Source organism: Panthera onca, chromosome A2 (genome assembly GCF_046562875.1).
Source record: "Panthera onca isolate mPanOnc1 chromosome A2, mPanOnc1 haplotype 2, whole genome shotgun sequence".
NCBI classification, from domain to species: domain Eukaryota; kingdom Metazoa; phylum Chordata; class Mammalia; order Carnivora; family Felidae; genus Panthera; species Panthera onca.
The window spans coordinates 165,725,202-165,752,420 of NC_138340.1; the positions used below are offsets into that span (position 1 = coordinate 165,725,202).

The following is a 27,219-nucleotide window of genomic DNA, read 5'->3' on the forward strand; positions in this document are numbered from 1 at the left end:
GGAGGCTCCAGGGGAGAATCTGTTTTCTTGTCTTTTCTAGCTTCTGGAGGCACTTGCCTTCCTTGGCCAGTGACCCTTCCATCCTCAAAGCCAGCAGTGGCCATTGAGCCTGTCACTGACACCAACTGTCCACCCCTCCCTCCTCCCTCATTTATGGACCCTAGGATTACATTGGGCCCACCAGGATAGCACAGTCCAGGATACCCTTCCTAGGTTAAGGTCATTTGATTGGAAACATTAGTTCCACCTATTGCCCCACTGCCCCTTTGCCATGTAACATAGCTCACAAGTTCCAGGAAGTAGAATGCAGACATCTTTGGGGGACCAGTAGTCTGCCTACCCCCAGAGAAAATGGGAATTACGATGAAGTAATTTTCTTCTAGTGTAGTTCTGTGACAGCCTGTGGAGGGACCCATCTCACACCAAGTTCTGCTTTATAATCGTGATATATGATGGTAGGATGCTTATCAGTGCACAGAGAACTAGATTAGGAATTAGGATGGGTTCTGGATCTAGTAGTTGGCACTTGACAACTGTGTGATGTTAAGCAAATCTACTGACACTTAAAAGAATGTTTTTTCTGTCGGTCTCTCCTCATTTGTAAAGTAAGGGTTATGTCCTCTCTGTCGTCCCTTTGAGAGTCCTCCAAGTTCAAGGTCTCCCTATGGGTGAGGTGAAGGTCCTGAGGGGTAATTTCTTGGTCATGGTTATTGTGTTCTCGTTGATGTGTAATTATCTCGGGTGCCCATGAAGTTTCATGCACATTTAAAGTTATTTCTGTATCGTGTAATTAAATATAGATGAATCCTAGCTTAAGTTGTCAGATGGACGACTTACTCTTTCCTTAAGCAGATTGATAGACTCACTCACTCAAACCTGCCCCCTGCCTCAAACAAGTCATTGTGTTGTCCTGGGGGTTGATTCGTGGTCTTATTACCAAAGGATCAGATATGGATTTTAACAGACCGCAGTCATACATGTTGGGTACCTTCCAGAAATGGATTGAAAAGTGTTCTTATTTTTCATTCTAAACCCCTTGAGGATAACACTGAACAGAAATTGGTAACCCCTAAAATAGATTTGAACTGGTAAAAAGAGCTGTCAATATTGAGACATAAACATTTTAGGCTTAGCTTAGGCTGAGTCTCCTGAACTTGGGAAATCCTGAACCCACTTCCCTTCAGGAGCTCAGCCACCCAGCTCTGAACACTGCCCTGGTTTGGGCTCCGTGGCACATCTGTCACAATTTGGGGAGACATTAGTCTTGTCCTGATGTGGACTTGCCAGCGGTGGGTGCATCCAGGAGTGTGGTGAGCTCAAGTGGCCGCAACCTCTTCCTCCTCGTTCATCTCTAGGTTTGTTTGAAAACAATCGTGTGTATTTTTAAACACTGGTTGACAATGAGTTTAAGTGTTACAGAGCTAAAACAAAATATGAGATTTTACTACAAAAAACTTAGATGCTATTTTAGGTTGGACTCAGCTGCCGTGCTGCTGCAGAGAGCTGAAATCTTGGATGTATCAGGCTAGATTCCATTTTCCATGCCATCTTTCCAGGACAGTCACTGGTGTCACCCTCTTACTTGAGCTCTTCATCCAGCATAAATCTGGCCAGTGGGAGACTATCCAAGCCAGAAGTTTAACATGTGTTTTTTTATTACAGTATGGAGTAGGGGGTGGAAAACCAACCACTTAGCTGTAGGACTACCGGCATCTATGTTCAAAAAAGAATTTTTACAATAAAACCTTTTAGTTCTTTACTTGGTTGAGGGCCTACCGAATACAATTTTGTGGGAATCTGATGAGTTACAGTGATGGCGTGGCATGACCTCAGAGGAGAGCACAATTCTGCAGTAGAAACAGCGAAATGTAGGAAATCCTGTGTTCGGTCTCATTCCATGCTGGCCATACTTCTTTTGATGGGGGCACGTCTCAGCCCTTCTGGAAGGTTATGGTCAGGACATGTGGTTGGCGGGCTTCTGCAGTGTGTGGTCCCTGCACAGCCTTCACTGTCTTGGTCCAGAGACACACAAAGGAAGTGTGTCATAGGGTCAAGGTCATACCGCTCTGGCTCCTTGGTCACAGGAGGAAGTGTTGGAGAGACATGTGAAGCAATTGAGAGATGATTTTGGAAAAACATCAGCTAAGTGGGTTATTTGAAAAATGGAGCCATGGGGCGCCTGGGTGGCTCAGGTTAAGCGTCCAACTTCGGCTCAGGTCATGATCTCACGTTTCATGAGTTTGAGCCCTCCGTAGGGCTCTCTGCTGTCAGTACAGAGCCCACGTCGGATCCTCTGTCCCCCTCTCTCTCTGCCCCTCCCCCATGCTTGTGCTCTCTCCCTCTCTCTGTCTCAAAATAAATAAAGATTTTTTAAAAAGGAAAAATAGAGCCATAAACACTGAAAAAAATGTGCGAATAGATCGTCATTGAGCACAAAATTCCAACAGAATCGTTATCTGTATTAGGAGTTGAATTTGTTTGTTAGGAGAGTAATAAGTGAGATTGACCAAAAAATTCTTCTAGTAATGCTCTTAATTCGTGGTTCAACACTAGGTTTATTTTAATCAGGAATTATTTTGGTAAAGGTCTCTATGCACATGAAAACAGCAACAAAGGTCATTACTAATATTGTAAACAATTTCATTTTGTAGCCTCATTTTCATTTCGTTTTCCCCTCTACCTGTCTTCCTTAAGTGGGCGGTGTTGACATGAACACATGCATTATCATCTTTATCGTTAATGTTCTCAAGTGAGGGAGAAGTGCGTTCTGTGTTGTTTTCTATTTGAAATGGTTTTGAAGCGTCTGGAGATGAACTAAAATTCACATGCTTTCGACAGTAGTTTTGGGGTGATAAATTTAAGCATTATCTCTTAGGTTTTATGTATAGTTGAGATATTGATGGATGTGTCCTCTCTATTCTGTGGGGTTCGTTCATCCTCCCTTCTTTCCTCTCTGTCTCTCTCTCTCTCCTTCTTAGAAATAAAGTCCCTTTTAGAAGCTGAATAATATTGTACTCAAAAGGTCCCGTGATTTGAAAACAACTTCAAGCCTTCAGAAGAGGTTGACCTCGGTTGAAGCATGTTGCCCATGCTAACCTAATACTGCACATCAGTCTTAGCAAAAGTACTACAAACATCTATGTATTTTAATTTGGTCGTTAGACATTGGTTTTCATCAATAACAGAATTGAAGTAAAACCTACTCTTCTTCTCGAGCTCACATTCACATCAATGCTAATTCATCTTTTGTTTTTTCTGGGTGACTCTTACATGAGGGTCTCTTATGTCTTCGATTTTAAGCTGTCCCAGGAAGGAAATCACTTGTCCCTTGCTTCTGTGGCCATTGTGGAACCTCAAACAGCAGACTGTAATACCAGACACTCGTTCAGTGTTGGAATAAACAGGATAACCAGGGGTGGCTTTTTGAAGAGTTGATTTGCATTGCCCAAGATCAAACAAGCAGAATATTTATAAAGCAGACCTTAGATGTGAGTGGTATGGAACCTCTAAATCAGTTGCTGTATCTTTTAATCTAAACTATGAGCATTTTGTATCATATTAATAGTACGGCCAAGTGAAGTCACGTAAAAGAAGCCTTGATAAATGTATAGCTCTGTGTTGCCAAGTTTGAATGAATGATTTGGCAAATGACAGAGGCAGTGGAGAATTTGGCATAACTTCTGTTGAGAGAATTTTGTTGAAAGTTGGCGAGTATGAATTCTTCATAGAATTTCACAAAATACTTAGAATATTGAAAGGAAACCTTGAAGTCAGAACTCAGCTGTGACTGTTGGCCTCTAGAGATAGAAAACTCAGCCTGAATTTTTATGGATTCTCAACACCCCCTTTTTAGCAGAGCACTCCTAAAACAAATTAGACGTTTTGCTAATACAGAGTGAGTGAGTATTCACAGAAGCGTTGCACTCTAAAGCTAGAAATAATTCTCAAGAATATCTAGCCTGTTTCCCCAGATGACAGAGTCAAAAAACATGATTTAGGTCTCAGAGACGTGGCCTCAGTTGCCTTTTGGCTGCCTCATATCTGTGTGACCTTGAGCACATCACTTAACCTCTCTGAGCTTCAAGTTCCGAATCCGTAAGATAAGGATAATTTGTCTTACCCTTGTTTCGATCAAATGGAATGGGTTCTATGAAATCCATTTGAGACTGTCAGTAGGATCCAAGCAGGAGCAGATTAAGGCCTTCTCTGAAAATTTAGCCACACAGCTATAGAGTGGGCAGCTGGGCCTGGCACCCAGCTCTGCAAGGCCCAGCTGTTTGCACACACCTCTGCGTGTTGAAAAGCCACAGCGACTCTGCTGCTCGGACGTTGGAGGGTTCCCGCGGTAGATGGTGCCTCTCTAACTCGTCTTTTCTGAGGGACGGCCATGTGATACGACTCCCTTCTGTAACCCGTTCAAGAGACTTCACGCCACGAAGTGCTGAAGCCGATAAGGTGGGTTCACACCCGTGTGGTAACGTGGATGCTGTTTACGTGCATGTGATCAGAAGACGCAGAGTTGTCATAGACATGCGGAAACGAGTTCCATAGTCCATAGTCACAGACGAGACGGTGTCGACCCGACAGCCCAGAGCCCCTCCCGGAAGCAGGTGGACACCGATGTAGGGCGGCAGGTCCCGCTGTCTGGAGAACGTCTACCTCTCTCTCAGGTGACGAAGAGCGTCACGGGCAACTTACGTCACATGTGCGAACGGTGGCAGGGCCTGCTGTCGGCCGTCGGGTGGCTTGGCCTGTCCTGTCGGCAGACCTGGCGTTTATTAATGTCCCCGCCAGCTCGGAAGGGGTTCTGGCCGGTGCTGTCTGGTTTCTGGAGTTCAGGCCGTCCTTTCTGACGGAAAAGTATCTATTCTTCATAGAATTTCACAAAATACTTAGAATATTATTGAAAAGAAACTTTGAAGTCAGAAATCAGCTGTGACTGTTAGCCTCTAGACATAGAAAAATCAACCTAAATTTTTATGGATTCTGAACACGCCCTTTTTAGCAGAGCACCCCTAAAACAAATTAGACCTCCAGGCCCCAGGCTATGCCCACCTCTGGCCCCGGCCGTGCCCACCTCCAGGCCCCAGCTGTGCCCACCTCTGGCCCTGGCTGTGCCCACCTCCAGGCCCCGGCTGTGCCCACCTCCAGGCCCTGGCTATGCCCACCTCCAGCCCCGTCTGCCCACCTCTGGCCCCGGCTGTGCCCACCTCCAGCCCCATCTGCCCACCTCTGGCCCCAGCTGTGCCCACCTCCAGCCCCATCTGCCCACCTCCAGGCCCCGGCTGTGCCCACCTCCAGGCCCCGGCTGTGCCCACCTCCAGCCCCATCTGCCCACCTCTGGCCCCGGCCGTGCCCACCTCTGGCCCCGGCTGTGCCCACCTCCAGGCCCCAGCTGTGCCCACCTCTGGCCCCGGCCGTGCCCACCTCCGGCCCCATCTGCCCACCTCTGGCCCCGGCTGTGCCCACCTCCAGCCCCATCTGCCCACCTCTGGCCCCAGCTGTGCCCACCTCCAGCCCCATCTGCCCACCTCCAGGCCCCGGCTGTGCCCACCTCCAGGCCCCGGCTGTGCCCACCTCCAGCCCCATCTGCCCACCTCTGGCCCCGGCCGTGCCCATCTCCAGGCCCCGGCTGTGCCCACCTCTTGCCCCGGGCTGTGCCCACCTCCAGGCCCCGGCTGTGCCCACAGCCTCCGACCCTCAAACAGCCTGCTGCATCTCCCCTGTGGACCGATGAGCTTTTCTGGGAGCGGACAGCGCTCCGCTGTCGGGTCAGGTGACTGAGGTAGGTCGTGCAGGAAGCGTCAGCTCTGTGGAGTGGCCGTGCTATGTTCACGTTAGTGTCTACGACAGAGGCGCGCTGTGGTACTGTGCTCATACGGTGACATGTGTCATGGGCACTACCCACGGATCACCTCCCCTGCAGCAGGCCTTCCAGACCCTCCCTACGTGTTGCCTGTCACCCTCACTTCCGTATGGCCAGGTGTCTCAGCCCCACGCACCGCCTAGAAAGCCGAGCCCCTGAATGCAATGTGCCATCACTGTAGGATCTGAGTGTTTGGGGTGCTGAGATCTAACTGCCACAGTGACAGCATTTGGAGCTGGGCCCTCTGTGTGTGATTGTGCCCTTATTAGAAGAGGCCAGGCGGCTGGCTTCCCCAGGCCCTGCCGTGGTGAGGGCACAGTGGGAAGGGGCTGTGTGTGAGCTGCGAAGCTGGCTTTAACTCCAGCCGTGCTGGTGCTGTGATCCCAGGCTCACGGCCTCCAGAACCTCGAGAAGGAAGTGTCTGTGTGTAAGCCCCCGTCTGTAATACTTTGGGCGCCTGGGTGGCTCAGTTAAGCATCGGACTTCAGCTCAGGGCAGGATCTCGCAGTTGGTGAGTTCAAGCCTCGCATCAGGCTCTCTGCTGTCAGCACAGACCCCACTGCAGACCCTCTGTCCCCCTCTCTGCCCCTCCCCTGCTCGTGCATGTGCGCGCTCTCTCTCTCAAAAATAAAAAACAGCAACAACAGGTTTTTAAATTAATTTATTTAAATTCAAGTTAGTTAACGTACAGTGTAGTATCGGTCCCAGGAGTAGAAGCCAGTGATTCATCTCTTACATACGACATCCAGGGCTCATGCCAACAAGTGCCCTCCTCGGTGCCCATCACCCATCTAGCCCATACCCCCACCCCTACCTCCCCTCCAGCAGCCCTCAGTTCTCTGTATTTAAGAGCCTCTTATGTTTGCCTCCCTCTTTGTTTTTATCTTATTTCATTTTTCCTTCCCTTCCACTACAGTCATCTCTTTTGTTTCTTAAATTCCACATATGAGGGAAATCATATGGCATTTGTCTTTCTCTGACTGACTTAATTTCGCTTAGCATAATACATTCTAGTCCCATCCACAATGTTGCAAATGCCAAGATTTCATTCTTTTTATCGTCGAGTAATATTCCATTGTGTATATAAACCACATCATCTTTATCCATTCATCCATCGATGGATGTTTGGGCTCTTTCCATACTTTGGCTATTGTTGGTAGTGCTGCTAGAAACATGGGGGGTGTGTGTGTCCCTTCGAATCAGCACACCTGTATCCCTTGGATAAATGCCTAGGATTGCAACTGCTGGGTCGTAGGGTAGTTCTGTTTTTAATTTTTTGAGGAACCTCCATACTGTTTTCCAGAGTGGCTGCACCAGTTTGCATTCCCACCAGCAGTGCAGAAGTGTTCCCCCTTTCTCTGCATCCTCGTCAACATCTGTTGTTGCCTGAGCTGTTCATTTTAGCCATTCTGACAGGCATGAGGTGGTATCTCAGTGTGGCTTTGACTTGTGTTTCCCTGATGATGAGTGGCATTGAGCACCTTTTCATGTGTCTGTCAGCCATCTGGATGTCTGCTTTGGAAAAGTGTCTATTCATGTCTTCTGCCCATTTCTTCACTGGATTATTTGGTTTTTGGGTGTTGAGTTTGATAACTCAAACAACAAGTACCAAAAAACAAGTACCACACAACAGATTTCTGTTGTGCGAGCTCCCAGTCTATGATACTTTATTATAGCAGCCCAAACAACCAGCGTGGTCACTTAAGTACCAAAGATGGAGTTAAATCTTTTCCATTCAGGAAACAAGTATTGAGTGTCAAACACGTGAAAACGCCCCGGCCCTGGTCCTGCGGTGATGGGTCCTAATGCGGTCCTGTCCCCAAGGTGTGTGCTCTCAGTAGCACTCAGGAGGAGACGAGCCACCACATTTCAAGATGAGGAAACATACCTCGAGAGGGAAGTGCTGTCAAAATCCTATGGGAAATAACAGGAAAGAAAGTGTGTTATTTCAGGGATGAGAATGGCGGGGGGGGGGGGGGTTGGGCAGGGACGTCTGCACTGGGCTGTGAAGAGGAGGCAGGTTTGACCATGTGGAGATGAGAAAGAAAGTTTGCCAAGGTTTGCAGGAGCCACAGCCGTTCCCAGGAAAGGAGGGCACTCTGAGAACAGCTCCCAAGGATGCTTGCTAGGGCCAGGGACATCAGGTGGGAATGTCCACACGTGCCCTACATATACGCATGGGTGCGGGTACCCAACATATATGCACAGGTGCGGGTACCCTACATATATATGCAGGGGTGCAGGCAGCACATGTGGGAGGGAGGGAGCCTGCGCTCCACTCGGGGCTGCTGCAGCAAGCCTGGGGCCCCTCAGCTCCTCTCCTGCCCTCTTCTGGGGCCCCCCAGGAGGAGCCCTACCCAGCAGAGATCACTCAGGCAACTCTTCGATGCCACTCGCTCCAGTGTTCTCACATGGTTTCTGTAGTCGGCATGTGGCATCAGGCTCTGTTTTTCTTCCTTCTTTTTAGAATCAGTTCCTTGCAGTTGGTACTTAGGACCCTCCATTTCTCCCAGAGTCTGCCCAATGACCCAGGCTCCAGCTCCCCTCAGCTCTGTGCTCTGCATTTGCAGGCTACACCCGTCCGCTCCCGCGTCCCGCTCTCCGTCCCCGCTAGAAACTGGATCTCATCCGGTACAGACACTTGGCCTCTCCACCCTGCCACTTGCCTGGGAAGGAAAAGTGGGGGTAGTAATAGGCAAGTGTCTACGTGTGGTGGCTTCTGTTGTCCAAGTAATTCAAAGAAGTGAATCATTAAAAATGATAGTCAAAGCAGTTTATCTTTTCAGGCTAATGTGCAATGATATTTCTTAAATCTACTTTTAAGTGATTGGGTTCTGGTGAATTCCAGGCACTAAGTTGGCTGGTTTTTTGTAACAGGTGTCATTGGATGTTCCCCTTAAAGTTGGTGTTTTACAAGAACACAGAGTCCACACTTCCTGGTAGGGAATGTTGATGCCCCCACTTGACCACGGCCACTGTTCATTGGTACAGATGTTACGGCTCTGAGTAACTTGCTTGACGTATCCCTCAACATTTTTGGGGGGGGACAGGACTATGTTGGGATGATGCGGTAATCTTTTATAAGATACTCTCCTTTCTTGACATCAGCCTAGAACTTGGTTGTATTTAGAGGAACAGCCTTTTCACAGCTGCAATGGATTTGACAATCCATTTGAGTTTCGTTGTTCTTAGTTCTTCATTTACCAGTAGGTTCCAGCCGATTGTAGTGCTTACGTATGCTGAGCTTGGTTTTGGACTTTGGTTTGCAGCAGCATACAAGACACAAGAGTGGGCTGTCATAAGATAGAGCGAGTTCTCTGCTTGATAATGGAGTCACTCAGTCATGCAGGTTATTTGTGACGAGGGAGAGAGAAGTCCACGGGTGCGAGCTGCTTCATACCAAAGGTGCATGGACACCGAGGGTGAAGGGAGCTAGTCAACGGGCAGGCTTTTGGCATTGGCCCCGTGTAAGAGTGCAAGCCAGAATTCCCCTTGGGCGTGTTTCCAGACCATTCTCTAATAGGCCGGTGAAGAGAGTTTTGCATTTGAAAAACTGCCGTCACAAACCCTTAATTTTCATGCAGTTGTAAAGTGTTGCAGAGAATGTAGATTTGCGGATGGGATATCAGTCACGTGTGGACGATCCCGCTGATATTTTTAATATCATTTGCGCCTCTTAACCATTTGCGCCTCTTAACATGCTAAAGTCCTGAGCAGGAAGGTCAGCTTTCCTTAAAACCTCTTCAGTTAGCAGTAACCGTCCGAAAAACCATTAAGGTTTCTCATCTGCTAGGGTGACGCACCAGTCAGGAAAGTCGAACGTCTCTTAGGAGTCTCGAACGAAGCCATGTCCAACTGTCAAGGATGTCACTGAGTATTTGCAGCAGCAAGTACAGACCCCATGACAGACGTGAGAACCTTCACACGTGTGACGGGAGTGTTGAAGGTCACGTACGGACTGTTCGCTGCCACTATGTGAGACCGCTGCGGTGTAAGCAAGACTTTCAGGCTGTGTATTTTAAGGGATTAAAGAAAAGTGCATTTTAATCAATCAGTAAAGCAATTCTTCGTTTAGGATCTATATGAAAGACTGTATGTGGCGCTTTGGGACAAGATTCCCTGGAGGAACTTGCTCTTTAATTGTAAAGCGCACGATCTCTGCTAAGGGCTACTCGGGTGACACTTGTCAATAAATGCTGCATCATCTCACTGTAGGTGTCGCAAACTTCCTGGACGCTGTGCCAGTCAGGGGCATGGCAGGAGACGAGTCCAACTCAGGGGGCCTTCCAGAGACGGTCAGGTACCCTGCGCGCAGCGTGGCACCTGCAGACCTGTGACGCGGTGGCAGGTCGCCCCACCCCCAAAGTCCAGGCCATTGGCCTCACCCAGTAGATTGTTCCTCCTGCGCCTTTGGGGTCTGTGTGCTTCACACTCTGCTGGTACCTGACCTTCTCTCCAGGTCTCCCCTCTGTGCATTTCACGTTCATTTCTTTCTGTTTCTGCTCTCTTCCCCCACCTTTTATTCGGAGCTGCTCACCTGGGCTGTGCAGGGGTGTGGTTGAGAGCTTAGCATTTGCTAATCAAAGCGCTTCTGTCGTCTGATCTGCAAAGTAAGCCTTCAGAGAAATGATGAACTCCCCACCGGATATTTGTGTGTCCCCAGCGTTTTTGATCAGCGCTCGTGTAGACTCTGAAACTTCTTGTCTGCTGTTGCTTTGTGCTCTTGGCTGTTCCAGAGGGGAGAGGCTTTCATTTAAGTCTTGGATTCCGGGGCTACTAACAGCTTGTGAGAGAGAAACAGAGGCAGAGAGAGAGAACCCCCTGCGTGTTCCTATGAGTCACCCCCACAGACGGCACCAGGGCCGACCCTTCCGGTAATTTCTCTAGCGGCGGCTGGCTTCGCTGGGGCTTTGTCACGTGACCATCTACACAAGGCAGGGACCACGCAGAGTGGTGCTGCGTGTTCCTATGAGTCACCCCCACAGACGGCACCAGGGCCGACCCTTCCAGTAATTTCTCTAGCGGCGGCTGGCTTCGCTGGGGCTTCGTCATGTGACCATCTACATAAGGCAGGGACCACGCAGAGTGGTGCTTTTCGCTTGGGTCCAGTCTCAGGTTTCTTAGGCCAGTTGCCATCTTTGTTTTGTTTTTAGTGCCTTTATGAAAAAACAAGAGCCGCTAATGAGGAAGATTAAGGAAATGAGCCAGGAAAACAGAAATGGGGATGCGCACCCAACGGGCTGACGTGATGAATATCGATGGCCATGTGTCAGTTGCTAAATGTTATTTAAAACTTGTTCTCGCCGTCTTCAAGTCATGTGTTGTCCTCCAGAATATGGAAATACAATGATTAGAAAGCTGTTTTACCATCCTGAGATATATGCACCATTGGTTTTGTAATTTGTTGCTACCTTTTCCTTATAGTAAATGGTCCATGATACATAAAAGAAATTTATGTCAGAACTTTTCACGGTGAATAAATATTAGAAAGAAAATACATTTAGACAATAGACTGGAGCAGTGGGATGGGGATCCCGTGCTCAGGTTTGCGTAGTTTATTTTCTCCTGATAATTTTGACACTTGCTATGTGAATATTTTACCTTTTAGGGTACTTGAGTCCTCCTTGTCCCAGTAATTGATACATTTTAAGGCACAGCGGGAGAAGTAACCGATCCCGGGCTTTCTCCGTGCCCTTTCCCTGATGTCAACAAACATGTTGAAAAACTAACGCCTGCCTTCTTCTAGAAGTTATTAAAGGTGGCCTGCAGCATCCTCCAGTGACGTCTCGTTGCACTCTGGACGAAACACAAAATACGCGGCGTTGTCTACAAGGCAGGTGCGGCGTTAGGGCTGCTCTCCCTGCGCCTGCGTCACGTGACTCTGCACCAGGTCTCACGCCTGCCTCACGGTGCTCCCCCAAATGGAAACCCTTCCCAGCTGTTCACCTGGCTAGCTCCTGCCCATCCTTCGAGAATCTGAAAGTAAATCCCACTTCCTCAGAGAGCCCGGGCCTCCCCCTTGGTCCCCAATCAAGCCTGGTACCCATCGCATCACTATACCCTCTGTAGCACCCCGATTGGCTGGGCACAGAGCTCATCCCAGGGTGGCATTCCAGTGGCCCGACGTCTCTCCCTCCTGCTGGAGTGAGTGCAGGGGAAGTAGCCCTTTCCTTCACTCCTGGCCCGCGCCTGCCGCCGCAGTTACCGTGCACCCCACATGGTCAACGTTTGCCACTGTGAAATAGTACGACGCAGAAACTCCATAACGTGTAAGCCTGTAACCTGAAACAGCCCCGTAACCTCTCTCTGGGTGTAGAGAGAGGGCGTACTGCCCTGCACCTTGCCCCTCCCTTGCAGTTGGCACCCCTCCTCCCCTAAGCGCTGTGCCATGCTGCATTTGACGGAAATTCCTTTGTTGTTCATCTTCTTAGACTTCAGCATGAACCCTGTGCTGATAGTGTAGTTTTGCCCCGCGTTCAGTTTTTTTGGTTTGTTTTTTTGTTTTTGTTTTTGTTTTTTTGTTTTGTTTTGTTTTTTTGGCCCTGCGTTTGCTGCTCTCTACAACCTAGGACCCTCAGTTTTACATGGATGAAATAAATCATGATATATTCTTCGGTGTCTGACACTTAACAATCGTACCTGTGAGGTTCGGTCGTGCTGTGCACGTGTGCGGATGGATGTTTTTCTATTGACGTGAAACGTTCCGCTACATGGCGTAGTGGCAACGTAAAGACTTCCCGCAAAATGTCTGCATCCCCAACTTCAGAACCTGTACGTATGTTAGGTTACACGTCAGAGGGATGAAACTTGCGGGTGCTATTGAGACTGCTAATCGGTTACGTTTCTGTGGCCAGTACCTTCGCTGATGCTGTATGTGTTTCCATGAGACTGCACTCTGTGATAATGCCATTTTTGATGGCAGAAAGAGCTGGTAAATACGGATCTGCTGGATATATCTGATTCTAGGCCAGCTGTAGTTTAAAAACACTAGAGCTTTGGGGTGCCTGGATGGCTCAGTCAGTTAAGCATCTGACTCTTGATCTCAGTTCAGGTCACGATCTCACGGTTTGTGAGTTCAAACCCCACCCTGGGCTCTGATGGCATGGAGTCTGCTTGGTATTCTTTCTTCTCTCTGCCCCTCCCCTCCTTGTGTTCTCTCTCTCTCTCAAAATAAATAAGTAAACTTAAAAAAAAAAAAAAAAAAAAAAAAAAAGACCTTAGGGGCGCCTGGGTTACTCAGTCGGTTAAGCATCCGGCTTCAGCTCAGCTCATGATCTCCCGGTTCATGGGTTCGAGCCCTGCGTCAGGCTCTGTGCTGACAGCTCGGAGCCTGGAGCCTGCTTCGGATTCTGTGTTTCCCTGTCTCTCTGCTCCTCCCCCACTCACACTCTGCCTCTCTCTCAAAGATAAATAAACATTAAAAAATTAAAACTTAAAAAAATTTTTTTAAAAAACTTAAAAAATACCGGAGCTTTGTTTTTGAGTAATTTGATACTTAAAATAGCGACTGCCTCTTCAAGACTCTCATGAACATGATGTTGTAACAACTGTCTTGGCTACCATTGGCTCTAGCGTCTTGAACTAGCCCCCTCCTGTCACAGAGGGGGCTGCACTCCACTGCTGACATACGGTGACAGGCGTAGGTAGATCCTTGAGGATCGCTCGAGGTCATCGCTATATTTCACTCAGGATTTTGCTGTAAAGATAACTGTAGTGGTGGAAAAACGGAGCTTTTCAAATAAAATCACATGTCAAATTAGTAAATTGATTATTTTGAAATTATAAACCCAGTGAGTAGTTACAATCTTCACCTTCACCTAGGTTTTGAGTGGAGGTTTGGCCAGAACGTGTCACAGACCCTGGAGCCTGGAGCGTGTGACTTCATTAGTGAGCACGAGTGCCTTCTTGGAAACGGACACTGGCAGGAGTTTGCACCGCCAGACCGGGCATCGCTGCATGCCGCGTGTTCAGCTTCTTTGTTCCCAAGTTTTAGAGAAGGACTCAAACTAGATAAAATATCTCCTAAAGAAATAGAAATGTCTTATTAAATCTAAGGGAAAAATTCATTCATGCCTCAGGGGGAAAATTAAGTCAAGAAATGGAAAACCAGGGGTGCCTGGGTGGCTCAGTCGGTTAAGCGTCCGACTTCAGTTCAGGTCATGATCTCGCGGTTTGTGAGTTCGAGCCCCGTGTCGGGCTCTGTGCTGACGGCTCGGAACCTGGAGCCTGCTTCACAGTCTGTGTCTCCTTCTCTCTCTGCCCCTCCTCCACTCCTGCTCGCACACGCTCTCTCTCTAAAATAAGTAAACATTAAAAAATAAAAAGAAATGGAAAACCAGTAGGGACCCCCTTTATGTGTCTCTTGTCTCTGCTTCTCCACCTCTCCCATTCCTACTTCTCATAAACCTGCTCTATTTCCTTCTGAATCCATATCCCACGCAGAAATGGGCGCTCCCCCTACGCTCATCTGATCTCATGTTTCGTGACAGCCAGCGAGAATAAATCCGAAGAGTTGGATCCCCCACCTGAGACCCTCGAGTGGACTTCTGACCCAGGCTGGGCCACCCCCGTGGTGGAGGAGGAGAGAGGAGGGCTCACGGTGCAGAAACGCGGCTCTGGCCCCCATGGGTGGAGGAGGAGGGCAGTGGCGATCATTTCGACCAAGGCCCTTTTCAAAAGGCTTCTGTGCGGTGCTGGAAGATTGTAACAGGGGGGCAAGCCCTTTGGAAAAACTGAACTCAAATTATTTTCGCTGCCGCCATTAAATTGCTGGTAGCTCTTGCCTCTGAGGCTTGTTAGATACTTAATATTTATTGAGAGCCTGAGGGGATTTTTGACACTGGGAAGTCACGCTTGCCAAAATGCTGCCCAGTGTAGACCAATCGGTCTCAAAACTGCCTGTGGGTTTCGGGGAGTCTGTGCAAAGTCGGCCGTTATCTGAAGAAGATCGTAAGGCGTTCTCCCTCGCAGCAACATGGAAAGCTACAGATGCTCAATTTTAAATTCTGCAACTCACATCCAGTGTTCTCCCTGAGAGGGACTTCTCTTGGGCACGATACCGTGTGAGATCTCTTCTGACTGTGATCAGGTCACAGGGCCGTTGCTTTAGGTGATTTATGCAACACGACACCTTTAAAACGTTACATCAAAATAGATCCGAGGTAGACTGAGCTCCGAAGGTAAGAATAACTTACATTTCGAGTCAATTTCATAAAGAAGAGATTAAACACAGCCAATTAAACTGAAAAGCCTAAAATAATGGGAGCCCTGGTGTGGAATTTAAAGTAGAAAAAATAATGAAGAAACTTTAGAAGATATATAATTACAGTCAATAATTTGCCTGCTTCGTTTTGTTTTGATTTCCCAGAAGGGCTAATGGAGTGGGAGCTGGCTCTGTGCACACAGTCTTGCTGAACCGCAGGTACAGGGCTGACAGCTGCCTCAGTGACGGGCGGCAAAGTGCTGTGCCCTCAGGCGGTCGCACAGAGTCACGTTATGCAAAATAGTCAACCTCAGAGGCTTCCAAATTCAGAGGAGAAAAGGAGAGCGGATTTCAGATAGGTCCATGAGGCAAATACAGAATGGTTGGTGGACAGCCCCAGAGAACCTGAGTTGTGAGACACGGAGGAGGCAGTGTGACCAGGAGGCGTGTTAAAGGCAAGGTGGGGGGGGGGGGCACCCGACAGTGCATGTGGCAGAATTGGGGGGGGGGGTACCATCTCCTTTCCCGTAAGATAATGGTGATTCTTAATTAACTGCCCAACCTCAGCAGTGGGGCCTGTCAACCAGATTTAATTTGTAATTAGTGAAATCAGAAGTTTTTGAAGGGTAAGAGTCCATCTGTCATCACCAGTGCCGCCCCCCTCACCCCCCACAGCCTTGGTTGCTCCTGTCTTTCCGAAATGGCTGCTCAGCCCGCCCCAGCCCTGCAGTCAAGAGCAGAGTCACTGACAGGGAGTCAGCATCAATCAGTACCCTGTGGCCACAGCCCTCATCCGCCTCTTACACTCACAACTAGGAAAAGCATCACGAGGACTTAGGAGACACTACACAGCAGTCCCAGAGGAGGGGAGTGTCTCAGGGAGCAGGAGGACTGTCCCTGCTCAGGGTCCAGGGAGCTCTGCTGGACAGGGAGCTCTGTTCTGCCCCCTCAGACGCTGGCTGGCGTCTTCGACTCTGGCCGACACCGTGAAGTCCAATGAGCTGCTGCTTCGTGTGTATCCTCTGGAAACATTTTAAACCATCAATTACCTAAACTTGGATCTAGTTATATCCCAAGGAAGGCCTTTTTCAGTTTTGGGAGCTGGAAACTGTCTTCTCTTCTTAATATACTTCTGAAAGCTGCCTGGGTGAAGAGGAGATTGATTGGCTCAAAGACGGACTATTGTGAGAAAAATAATTGAATTCGCTTCCTTCCTCCCTAGTGAGTGGGCCATCTGGTCGACCCCTCCACCTTTAGCAAAGGGAAATAAAGTGCACGGTTGCCAGCTGTCCCCAGCAAGGCTGGCAGGGCCCGGACCTCCACTGTCCCTGCAGTCCCTGCTCTCCTGCGACCACCCTGGTTGCTCCCGCGCCCGCAGCTTCCCACGCTGATCTCCCACAGTCACGGGGCTCCTTTAGGGAGAGACCTTAGTGTGCGGCAGAAACCGTCTTCTCCCCCCACTTCAGCCGGAAGGGGGGCTCCTTCTGTCTCACTAGCTGCGTGTGGCCGTACCTACGTTGTAGAAAACAAACATGCCGCAAGGTCCACCTGAAACATTCAAGGTGGGTGTTTGCCACGTGGGGATGTGTGCTTTGTCGCAGAGTGAGGTAGCTGCAACCCGGCTCACCCTCCTCCGGGCACCCAATGGAAGATAAAATGCCGCTTTGCCGTCTCTGGGGGAGGTGGCCAAAAGGGGTGTGATTTCTCTGCGTTTCCTTTCTTCATACAGTATTGGAAATTTGGCGTGCTTTTGAGTTCTTCCCCTGTTTGTCAATCAAGTGGCACGGAAGCATCATCTGGTAGTGATTGGCAATAGATAGTAAGGCAAAACCTTACGTGTCTATACATTGCATAAATTATAGTATGCCGCCACACACATTTGCGTGTAGTCCCAACACTCACGTCCTGGATTCCCTTTGTCTTCTACCCCTTCGTTGCTTTTTTTCCACCCGGGCAGCTTTCAGTTTCTCTAACTTCTAAAGGATCACCTCAGCGTCTTCATGTGAATCTCTGCTCCTTATCATGAGGCATAGGGTGTGATAAAGTCAGCGAGGGGAATGCGGTGGGAGAGGGGGAGCTCAGGACAAGATAAGGTGGGTCAGGTGTGGACACAGACGGGCAGGGCCTGGTGGCTCAGGTGGCCCAGCTTAATCCGTCCACAGAACACGGTGGGTCTTCAATTATTATCTTAATCTGTACGCCTCCCATTTCAGTTGTACAACTGGCACATAAAATATCAAACTCGAATCACAGATTATGAAGATAATAACGTTCTGAAACCATGAATTGTATATTTAAGAAAAACCAAACAACCCAGGAAAAGGTTGAGTTTATTTCTCGTTCATTTGGTTGGGTTTGTTTGTTTTCTTTTTGCCTGAGTTAAGAACAAATGCGAGCACCAATTATATCACTAGGGACAAGGCAATTGCCAACTCTAGATGTCAGTTTGCATTACATCTGTTAAGACCGACTGCTATTTATGGCATCGTCAGTGGAGCTGGGCCTGTATTAATGCCTTGCTTTCCACATCAATCGACAATAGCTTTTCTGCCAGAGGTGCCAGCCAATAATAAAGTTACTTCTTCTAAAGGCATTCGGGCACCCGTTCTTTCATTCAGCACACAGTCCTGGAACGCTGTGGTGTCCCACGTTCAATACCAGGCATCGGGAACACGAGCACACCAAGGCAATGCGGGAACACGAGCACACCAAGGCAAGGCAAGGCAAGCTTAAGTAGCTTGCTGCCTGGTGATGGCACGGGAATTAAATACATCATTGAATAGTGCAGTAATGTTACAGAAGAGCATTTACAAAGAGTCACGGTTGTGTCCAGATGGAAGAATGATGAACTGTGCCTGGGAAACTAGGCATGGCTTCCCAAAATGTCAGAGATGTGCAGCTGAACAACAGAGATTTGTGTCTCATGGTTCTGGAGACTGGACACCCAAGCTCAAGGTGCTGTAGTGTCTTACGAGGCCTTTCTCTTTAGGCCTTTCACGGCGCCTTCCTGCTGTGTCTTCACATGGTCTTTCTTCGCAAATGGGTACAGAGAGAGAAGGCAAGCTCTCTCGTATCTCTTCTTATAAGGACACTAATCCTGTCCTGAGGGCTGCACCCTCCTGACCTCATGTAACCCTCCTTGCCTCCCAGAGGCTCTCTGTCCACATACCATCACAGTGGGGGGGTAGAGGTTCCACGTGTGAATTTAGGAGGGACACAGCTCAGCCCATAACAGCCTGATGTCCTTCCTTCCTCCCAGCTGCACTTCTTGTAGTTTCTGTTCAAATGTCACTTTATTAGGAAATCTCTCTGATGACCTTACATACAAACAGCTTACAAGGCACTCTCCCTCCAACTCCCCTATCCTGCTTTTTTCTTCTCTTACTGGGTTTATGTGTTTATTGTTTGTGCCTCATCCCTGCACTAGAGAACAAGAAAGGAAATACGGAAAAATGAAAGCCATTCAGCTTGCTGGGTTGATGACAGTGTAGTCTATTTTGTTCACTGCTGTGCCCAACATTCTCAGGGCAGGGATGGCAGAGTAAGACCTGGGTAAACATGTGTTGGATGGACGGATGGATGGATGGGCAGATAGATGGATGGACGGATAGATGGATGGACAAATGGATGGGGTGGGTGGGTGGATGGATGGATGGATGGATGGATAGATGGACAAATGGATGGATGGATGGGTGGGTGGGTGGGTGGGTGGACGGATGGATGGATGGGTGGGTGGGTGGATGGATTGCTGGAAGCCGAGCTATCCCAGCCTGAGTGGCAAAGCCCGAGCTGTGGATGGATTGGTGACTGCAAGGCAGCCCACCGACAGTGAAGCTTCTCGTACTCCCGCTTTTAGGTAATTTGGCCTTAAAAGTACCTGGGGTATTGTCTGTCAGGGAATTGCCCTCGGCAGACCCCCTGGGAAAAGAACCATTAGAGAAGAACCATTAGAGAAGAAGATAAGGCTCCGCAAGAAATTGTACAGCCTTACGTTTAGCCCTTGCCATCCCCTGTGGAGACTCCTCTACTTACAGGAAGGATGGCCTCATACCTTTGCCAGCAAAGAGGGCCCGTAAAGGAGAGACATGGACTTGAAAGCCCCACTCCGGCAACTAAGGAGTGTATCTCTGGGCACAGGTGACTTCAACCCCTAGGCCCACCTGGCCCCCCGGAGGCATTCCAGATGATGACTGAACCGAGTTGGTTAAGCTACAGAATGGTTCATTGGTTGCTAGGTGCATTGTCTGTCTGAGAATATATGAGGCATGGGTTTCTAAGGCCTTTTCAGCCCCTTTCTGACACCTCAGACTGAGGCAAACACATTGTTCTTCTGGCCTCATGTGGTTAGGAGGTCATGTCCCTGTAACTGTTCCATTTGAGGTATTGAGAAATGGAGGGCCTTTCACGAGAACAGCAAATCAAATGCTTTGTAGATTATAGATAAACGCAGATGCATAATGGAATAATGTAAGAAATTAATCTATAATCAAAGGGTATGTGGGAAAGTTGGGAAATCACCATATTATTTCTTAAAGGTCGTTTATACATAGGAACATTTTCAAAATTAGATAATGTTAGAAAAACATAGATGACGTATGCTACAAGGAAATCACTAGCATATAGAATGCCACGTTTACTACAGTAAATCGGCCAGTTCAACACACTGCTGTTGTCTGTATCCATTTTTATTTTAGTTTTAGTTTATTTTAGTTTTTTATTTTCCAGTTTTTTATTTTAGTTTTATTTTATTTTCACCGACGCTGTTCTTCCTTCAGGAACCCCTGGTTGCTGGAGCTGGTCTCTGGCAATGGATGGATGAATGGACAGATGGACGGGATGGATGGATGGGTGGATGAGTGGATGGACGGATGGATGGGTGGGTGGATGGATGGATGGATGAATGGACAGACGGATGGGATGGATGGATGGATGGATGGGTGGACAGATGGACAGATGGATGGATGGGTAGGTGGCTGGCTGGCTGGCTGGATGGATGGATGGGTAGGTGGGTAGATGGATGGATAGATGGGTCGGTGGGTGGGTGGGTAGGTGGATGGATGGAGAGATGGACGGATGGGTGGGTGGATGGATGGATGAATGGGTAGGTGGGTAGATGGATGGATAGATGGGTCGGTGGGTGGGTGGGTAGGTGGATGGATGGAGAGATGGACGGATGGGTGGATGGATGGATGGATGGATAGATAGATGGGTAGATGGATGGATAGAAGGATGGGTGGGTGGGTGGATGGATGGATTGATGGACATATGGACAGATGGATGGATGGGTAGACGGATGGATGGATGGATGGATGGGTGGATAGATGGACTGATAGAAACTTTGTTCACCTTGTTACACCAAATGGTTAATTGTTAATATGCTCTTCCATTTTACTGGATCTCTGAGATATGCATGTGGTGGTACCAAGCAGAACAGGGAATGTATTATAGTCTCATTTTCACCATTCTAGGCAAAAATATAGAATTCTGCTGAGAAATACACTACTGAAGCTTAACATTTCAGGGGATAATTTATTAACTTCTCTTGTCCTTCATGGGAAGCAGGGTCAGCTCTACTCAAATTTTCAATAAGTCAGCTCCTGCAAGTTAAGATGAGGAAGTCAGTTGAATCTGGGGAGCTAAATGAGACGTTCAAGGAAGCGCATATTAATCTGCATTCTAACTCAAAAACTGTCTCTATATTCTGGTTACACCCAAGTAGAAATTAAATGTGCATATAGACCATGACTAGAAAGGAAAATGGGGAAAATGAACATTTCTGTTCTCTTGGATTAGCAAGATTATTCATGATTTGTTTCCTCCTTAATTTGTTTCCTATTATTATTATTGTTACAGTATTTTTTATGTAAGTTAAAAAAAGTTACTGTACTGTGAAAAGCGAGATTTGGCAAATGAAAATGGAATTTAATAAAGAATGTCTCCTTTCCTGTGGGTAAAATTGCTCTGTTTTTTTCAGCATGTAAGAATGCTGCCTGGAAGGCAATATGGTGCACCTGTCTTTAAGAAATGATGTAGTGATCCAGAATCATTTCACTTGAGTGAACTATGCTGTCAATGCCTGTTTGGTTATCTACTGTCCATTCTCCCATTCAATAATATATACTAAGTTGGTTTTCTGTGAAAAATATTTTCTTAGTCCGGTGAACATGCAGGAAGCAGAGCCTTTGCCCCTTTCCAGAAGTCTCTTGACTCCCATTCATTTTCCACCCAGAGGAGCAACTTCACAGCTTTGCATCTTTCTTTTCTATCCTATATGTGTTCATAGGACTTTTACTGTATTGGGCATTTTTAAGACCATTTATTTCCACCTTCCTTTCTGGGGGAGTGGACCTCCAGGATCCCTGTTAGGTGTTCACCATCTTGCTCACTTCTTGGTAAAGCCACCCATTCTGTTGTTAGGCAATATTAGTGCTTGGGAATTTTGAAATTGTACTGAAACAATTTCTACCTTCCAGAGATGTACAGAATAAGTCTCCTCTCTCTTGCATGTGACAGTTCCAGTGAAGACTCTAGGTATTTGGCTTTTGAGACTGAACATTCTTTCAAGCCTACTTCACGTGACATGTTTTGCAAACATTTCCATCCTCTGGTCATCTTGGCAGACACTCTCTATTTCATCTGTGACCCCATCTAGCCTAGACCTGGATATCCCATTGGGGATGCGTTTGGGCTAGGAAGGGGCCCACTGAGTCCCAGAAGGGCTTCTGTCACTGCAACATGGGTTCAAGTACACTTCTGCTACACTACTAGCTGGTCAAGAAATTGACACAAAGCAAAAGTCTTAGTCTTCTTTCTGCCTATGAACTTTGACCAGCGCATCTAATAGATGTGTTTAAAACAGATTTTAGAATTCTGGAGCAGTATTAAAAACAAGATTTGAAAGAGATCAATTATCTGACCTCATGAAGACAATAACATTTTGTCATTCTGTATCTTGAATAGGATTTGGTCTTGACTATTCTAGTATTCTGGTTTGATGATTACCCTGGGATTTCATCTGAGCAGGGTTCAAGAAATCTGAGCCGTGTTCGGGGCACCTGGGTGGCTCAGTCGGTTGAGCGTCTGACTTCGGCTCAGGTCATGATTTTGCAGTTCATGAGTTCAAGCCCTGCGTTGGGCTCTGTGCTGACAGCTCAGAGCCTGGAGCCAGCTTCAGATTCTTTGTTCCTTCTGTCTCTGCCCATCCCCCACTTGTACTCTATCTCTCTCTGTCTCTCAAAAATAAATAAATAAATGTAAAACAAAATTTTTTTTATTTTTTTTTAAATTTTTTTTAACGTTTATGTATTTTTGAGACAGAGAGAGACAGAGCATGAACGGGGGAGGGTCAGAGAGAGGGAGACACAGAATCCGAAACAGGCTTCAGGCTCTGAGCTGTCAGCACAGAGCCCGACGCGGGGCTCGAACTCATGGACCTTGAGATCATGACCCGAGCCGAAGTCGGCCGCTCAACCGACTGAGCCACCCAGGCGCCCCCACAAAATTTTAAAAAAATGGAAATCTGAGCAGTGTTCAAGGGTGTGCGAGAGATTATGTGCACTACATTGATAGAATGAATAGTACTGCTTCAAGATTTATGCTTTTCACAGATTTGGAGAATTTTCAAATTTTCCTTGTAAACTTGGGCAAAGTGAAAAGCTGTGGAATCAGCAAAATCTGATCACTTGTTTTTGTTATTGGCTACTGATTTTCTCACATAGAAAACCTATCCAATAAGAAATGAGAGCAATTCAGTACAACTTTTCATCATTTTTAAGTGCTAAAAAGCCACTACTTAATAGATCGGTTCTAGATAGCAAATAAGATTGGTAGAAATTTCTAAATAACTGTAAAACTCTTTCTTGCTAGGGCCATAATGGCCCTCATAATTTTTCTTAATTTGATAACCTATAGGGCCAAAATTGAATATTTGCATTCCAAATAATTAATTATTTGCCATCCTACATTTGGTATTACCTTTATTTCTATTTGTAAAAATGTGCTACATTCTAATGAACTTTCCGTTTTGGAGGAAGCTGTATTTGGGTATTGTGTTCTCTACTTTTTGAGACCATCTCTATTCTACTTCATCTTGACCTGCCGTTAATATGAGTTATAATCATGGGGACCTTTATAAGAAAGAAGATTTTGTGATCTGTGTATGGGCAGAAAGAGCAGTAGATCATTTGCAGTGTGACCATACGTCTTTATTTGTCCTGGGGAGGTTCAGGTGCTCTTGTATAATTAATGATAATTATTATCAATATAAACTTTTATATTTATTAATTATAGATATTAACCCCTTTGTCTTTCAAAGGATCTCTACTTGGAATGTAAATTACATGACCATGCTGATTTGAAAGCAACTGAAAGCTTGGTCTCAGCAGCCAATATGCCTGGTTAATTCCCTAGATCTGTCTAACCTTTAGCACGCTTCAGCAATGTCTCCAGATTCTTCCTCCTGTCCGAACCCTGCTACAGTGCAAACATGGTTCCCTGGAGGGACTAAAATCTAGGATAGGTATAAGTGAGCTACCCAGTGAAGAGACCTGGGGAATCTTGAAGCCTTGTATGAGATGCTATAGAAGGAAGAAAAGGCTCATGATAGTGAGCAGTGTGTAGAGTTTAATTAAATGTGGCACGCAGTAGGTGCTAAATAAATGTTTGAATCTGGTAACCGTGTGGACGTAAATGAAAAGGAAAATGAGAGAGGAGTTGGAGCTGGAGTACTAATCATATTGGGTTTGACTCAATGGGGGTTAGTAGGTTGGCTAGAGTGCAGAGATGTGCCCCAGTTCCTGTGTGCTGTAGGACCTAGTGTGCTTGGTGGAGAGACCTTAAGTTCACAGAAATGCTGTAAATGTAGTATAATACCGCATTCATTCTTGAGATAAGGTTTTGCCGAGGTACAGGGATGAGAGCAGGAAGCAGAAGGGTGGAAAGGAGAACTAATCATAACTTCAGGGATGAGGATGTGCCTCATTCGCTGTTTTGTGTCTCGGTTCTTGATTTAAATGGAATGTATTTATTAGGTTGATTTCATGTTTTCACTCACTGGATTTCTCTTTTCTGTTGTTGTTTTCAGGAGCTGGTGGGGAGTAATCCTCCACAAAGAAACTGGAAGGGAATAGCGATTGCACTCCTTGTGATTCTGGTCATCTGCTCCTTGATTGTCACCTCGGTCATACTGCTGACACCAGGTACCTGTATTTATTCTTGGAAAAGCAAGTCACTGTAAGGGAGAAAGTGCATAGTTTTGCTTTGCAAATTTTTTCTAAGTAACTACCTATTACATAATTTATTTTTCCCAGGTTCTAATTCTCATTGTGTCATTTTGTTAAATGATGCCATATGTTTCAATGAAAAAATCCATTTTGGATGCTTTGAATTTATTTATATAACTGTTGACTAGGTAGAAATACTTGGCATATATTAAAATTCATAATTCTTATTCATGCTTCTTGAGCTTAAAGACAGTGGCATTATAAATGTAGTCATTCTATAAATCTCATGGAATTCATGGCTACTATATCAAGGATGAATGTTAAAAATTATTAAAACGACATATGTTGGGGCGCCTGGGTGGCTTGGTCGGTTAAGCATCCGACTTCGGCTCAGGTCATGATCTCGCGGTCCGTGAGTTCGAGCCCCGCGTCGGGCTCTGTGCTGACCGCTCAGGGCCTGCAGCCTGTTTCAGATTCTGTGTCTCCCTCTCTCTCTGCCCCTCCCCTGTTCATGCTCTGTCTCTCTCTGTCTCAAAAACAAATAAACGTTGAAAAAAAAATTAAAAAAAACAAAAGTAGAAGAAAGAGTCAGAACTCTCTCAGGAAGGAAAAAAACACACAAAAATCTGTAGCAAAAACCTACCACAAAAATGTGCATACACCTGCCCCAATTAATGTCTCAAAAATAAGGGCTGTGGGAGCTTGGAGGAGAGAGAGATCTTTTGTGAGGAAGTTCAGGAAGAAGGCGATATTTGAAGAGGGTGGTAATGAAGGGTGAGGTTCAGGAAGGAAGAAAGACTTTCTCTGTAAGGTAACCACACAGCAGCTATAGGAAACCATGTGGCCACATTCTCATTGTTATATTAGCTTCCTAGTTGTGAGAACAAAAACCACAGCTCTAATCCTCAACAAATAAACTGCACAAGTATTAGGCCTTAAGGTGGGAGTGAAGTTAGATACATTGAAATGTAGAAATGAATAGATAGGCAGATAGGTAGATAGATAGATAGGTAGATAGATAACTTTTACATTGTTGCAAGAAGCTCAAGTAAACTACCATGTACATTTAAACCATTCCAAATCTTAAATGAAAACCATAAAGTAATCTGTACCCTGAAACCAAAACTAGGTAAAGATACCACAGGAAAATTATAACCAATGTCCCTTATGAATACAGATGTAAAAGTCTCAATAGAATTCTAGCCAACTGAATCCAGCCCCATATAAAAAGGAGTGTATACCATCCCCAAATGTGATTTATCCCAGGAAGGAAAATTTGATTTAATGTATGAAAATCAGTGCAATACATACATATTAATAGAATAAAGGGGGATGGAATCCACATGATTGCCTCAGTAGATACAGAGTAGGCATCTGACAAAGTCCAAAATCCTCTCATAGAAAAACATTCAACAAGCTAGTAAAAAGAAACTTCCTCAACCTGATGAAGACCATGTATGAAAAACCCACAGCTAATATAATGCCTAATGGTGAAAGACTGAAAGCCTTTCCTTAAGATCAGGAACAGACAGGATGTTCAGTCTCCCCATTCCTACTGAATGTTGTAGTGGAGATTCTAGCCAAGGTAATGCAAGTGGAAAAGAAATCCAGATGGGAAAGAAGTGAACTATCTCCATTCACAGAGGACATGAATTTGTGTATAGAAAATCTTAAGAGGCTCCTGGGCGGCTCAATCGGTTAAATGTCCGACTCTTGATTTCGGCTCAGGTCATGATCTCATGGTTGGTGAATTTAAGCCCCACATCGGGCTCTGCACTGACAGCACAGAGCCTGCTTGGAATTCTCTCTCTCCCTCTCTCTTGGTCCTCCCTGGCTTGCTCTCTCTCTCTCTCTCTCTCTCTCTCTCAAAAAAACTAATTAATTAATTGATTGATTAATTAATTTAAAAAAAAGAAAATGGTTCCAGCTGCAATCGTTTCAAAAAGAATAAAATACTTCGGAATAGGTTTAACAAAAGATGTACAGGCTTGTGCACTGAAAATGGGAAAACATAAGTGAAAGAAATTAAAGAAAACCTAAGTAAATGGAAAGATACCCAATGTTTATGGATTAAAAGATCTAATATTGGTAACATGGCAATACTTCCCAAATAGATTTATAGATTCAATCAGATCTTTATCAAAATCCCAATTGCTTTACTGGAGACATAGACAAGCTGATTCTAAAATTCATATGAAAATGCAAGGGACTCAGAATGGCCAAAACAACCTTGAAAAAGAACAGCTAAGGTATTTTTACTTCCTGATTTTAAAACTTACTCTAAAGCTACAGTAATGAAAACATTGTGATAGCAGCATAAGTGTAGACATATAGACTAATGGAATAGAATTGAGGGCTCAGAAATAAACCCATACATCTACGGTCAACTGATTTTTGACAAAGGTGCCAAGATCATTCGATGGAGAAAGAATAGTCTTTTCAACCCATAATGCTTGCAGAAGTATGGGGCACCTGGGTGGTTCAGTCAGTTGAGCATTCAACTTCAGCTCAGGTCATGATCTCGTGGTTCTTGACTTCGAGCCCCATGCTGGGCTCTGTGCTGACAGCTCAGAGCCTGGAAACCCACTTCGGATTCTGTGTCTCCCTCTCTCTCTCCCCTCCCCTGCCCACATTCTGTCTCTCTCTCTCTCAAAAAATGAATAAACTTTAAAAAAATTTAAAAAAATAATAATGCTTGCAAAACTGAATATCCACATGCAAAAGAGCAAAGTTGGAGCCCTGCCTCACACCACATACAAAAATCAACTCAGTGTGGATCAACAACCTAATATAAGAGCTGAAACTATAAAATTCTTTGAAAACTTTTTAATGTTGTTATTTATTTTTGAGAGAGAGACAGAGAGACAGTGCTAGTAGGGGAGGGGCAGAGAGAGAGGGAGACACAGAATCTGAAGCAGGCCCCAGGCTCC

The 27,219-nt window shown here is 46.3% G+C and overlaps 1 protein-coding gene across 4 annotated transcripts in view; it reads left to right on the forward strand.

Annotated features, from left to right (window-relative positions):
* The window catches only part of DPP6 (dipeptidyl peptidase like 6), an 856,594-nt gene that overhangs the window by 466,847 nt on the left and 362,528 nt on the right, over window positions 1-27,219 (forward strand). For all 4 annotated transcript variants that reach the window (XM_078437168.2, XM_078437166.2, XM_078437169.2 and 1 more), the window contains exon 2: window positions 24,151-24,265. In XM_078437168.2, the coding sequence (XP_078293294.2) occupies window positions 24,151-24,265 (115 nt within the window). The remainder of the gene's footprint in view (window positions 1-24,150; window positions 24,266-27,219) is intronic.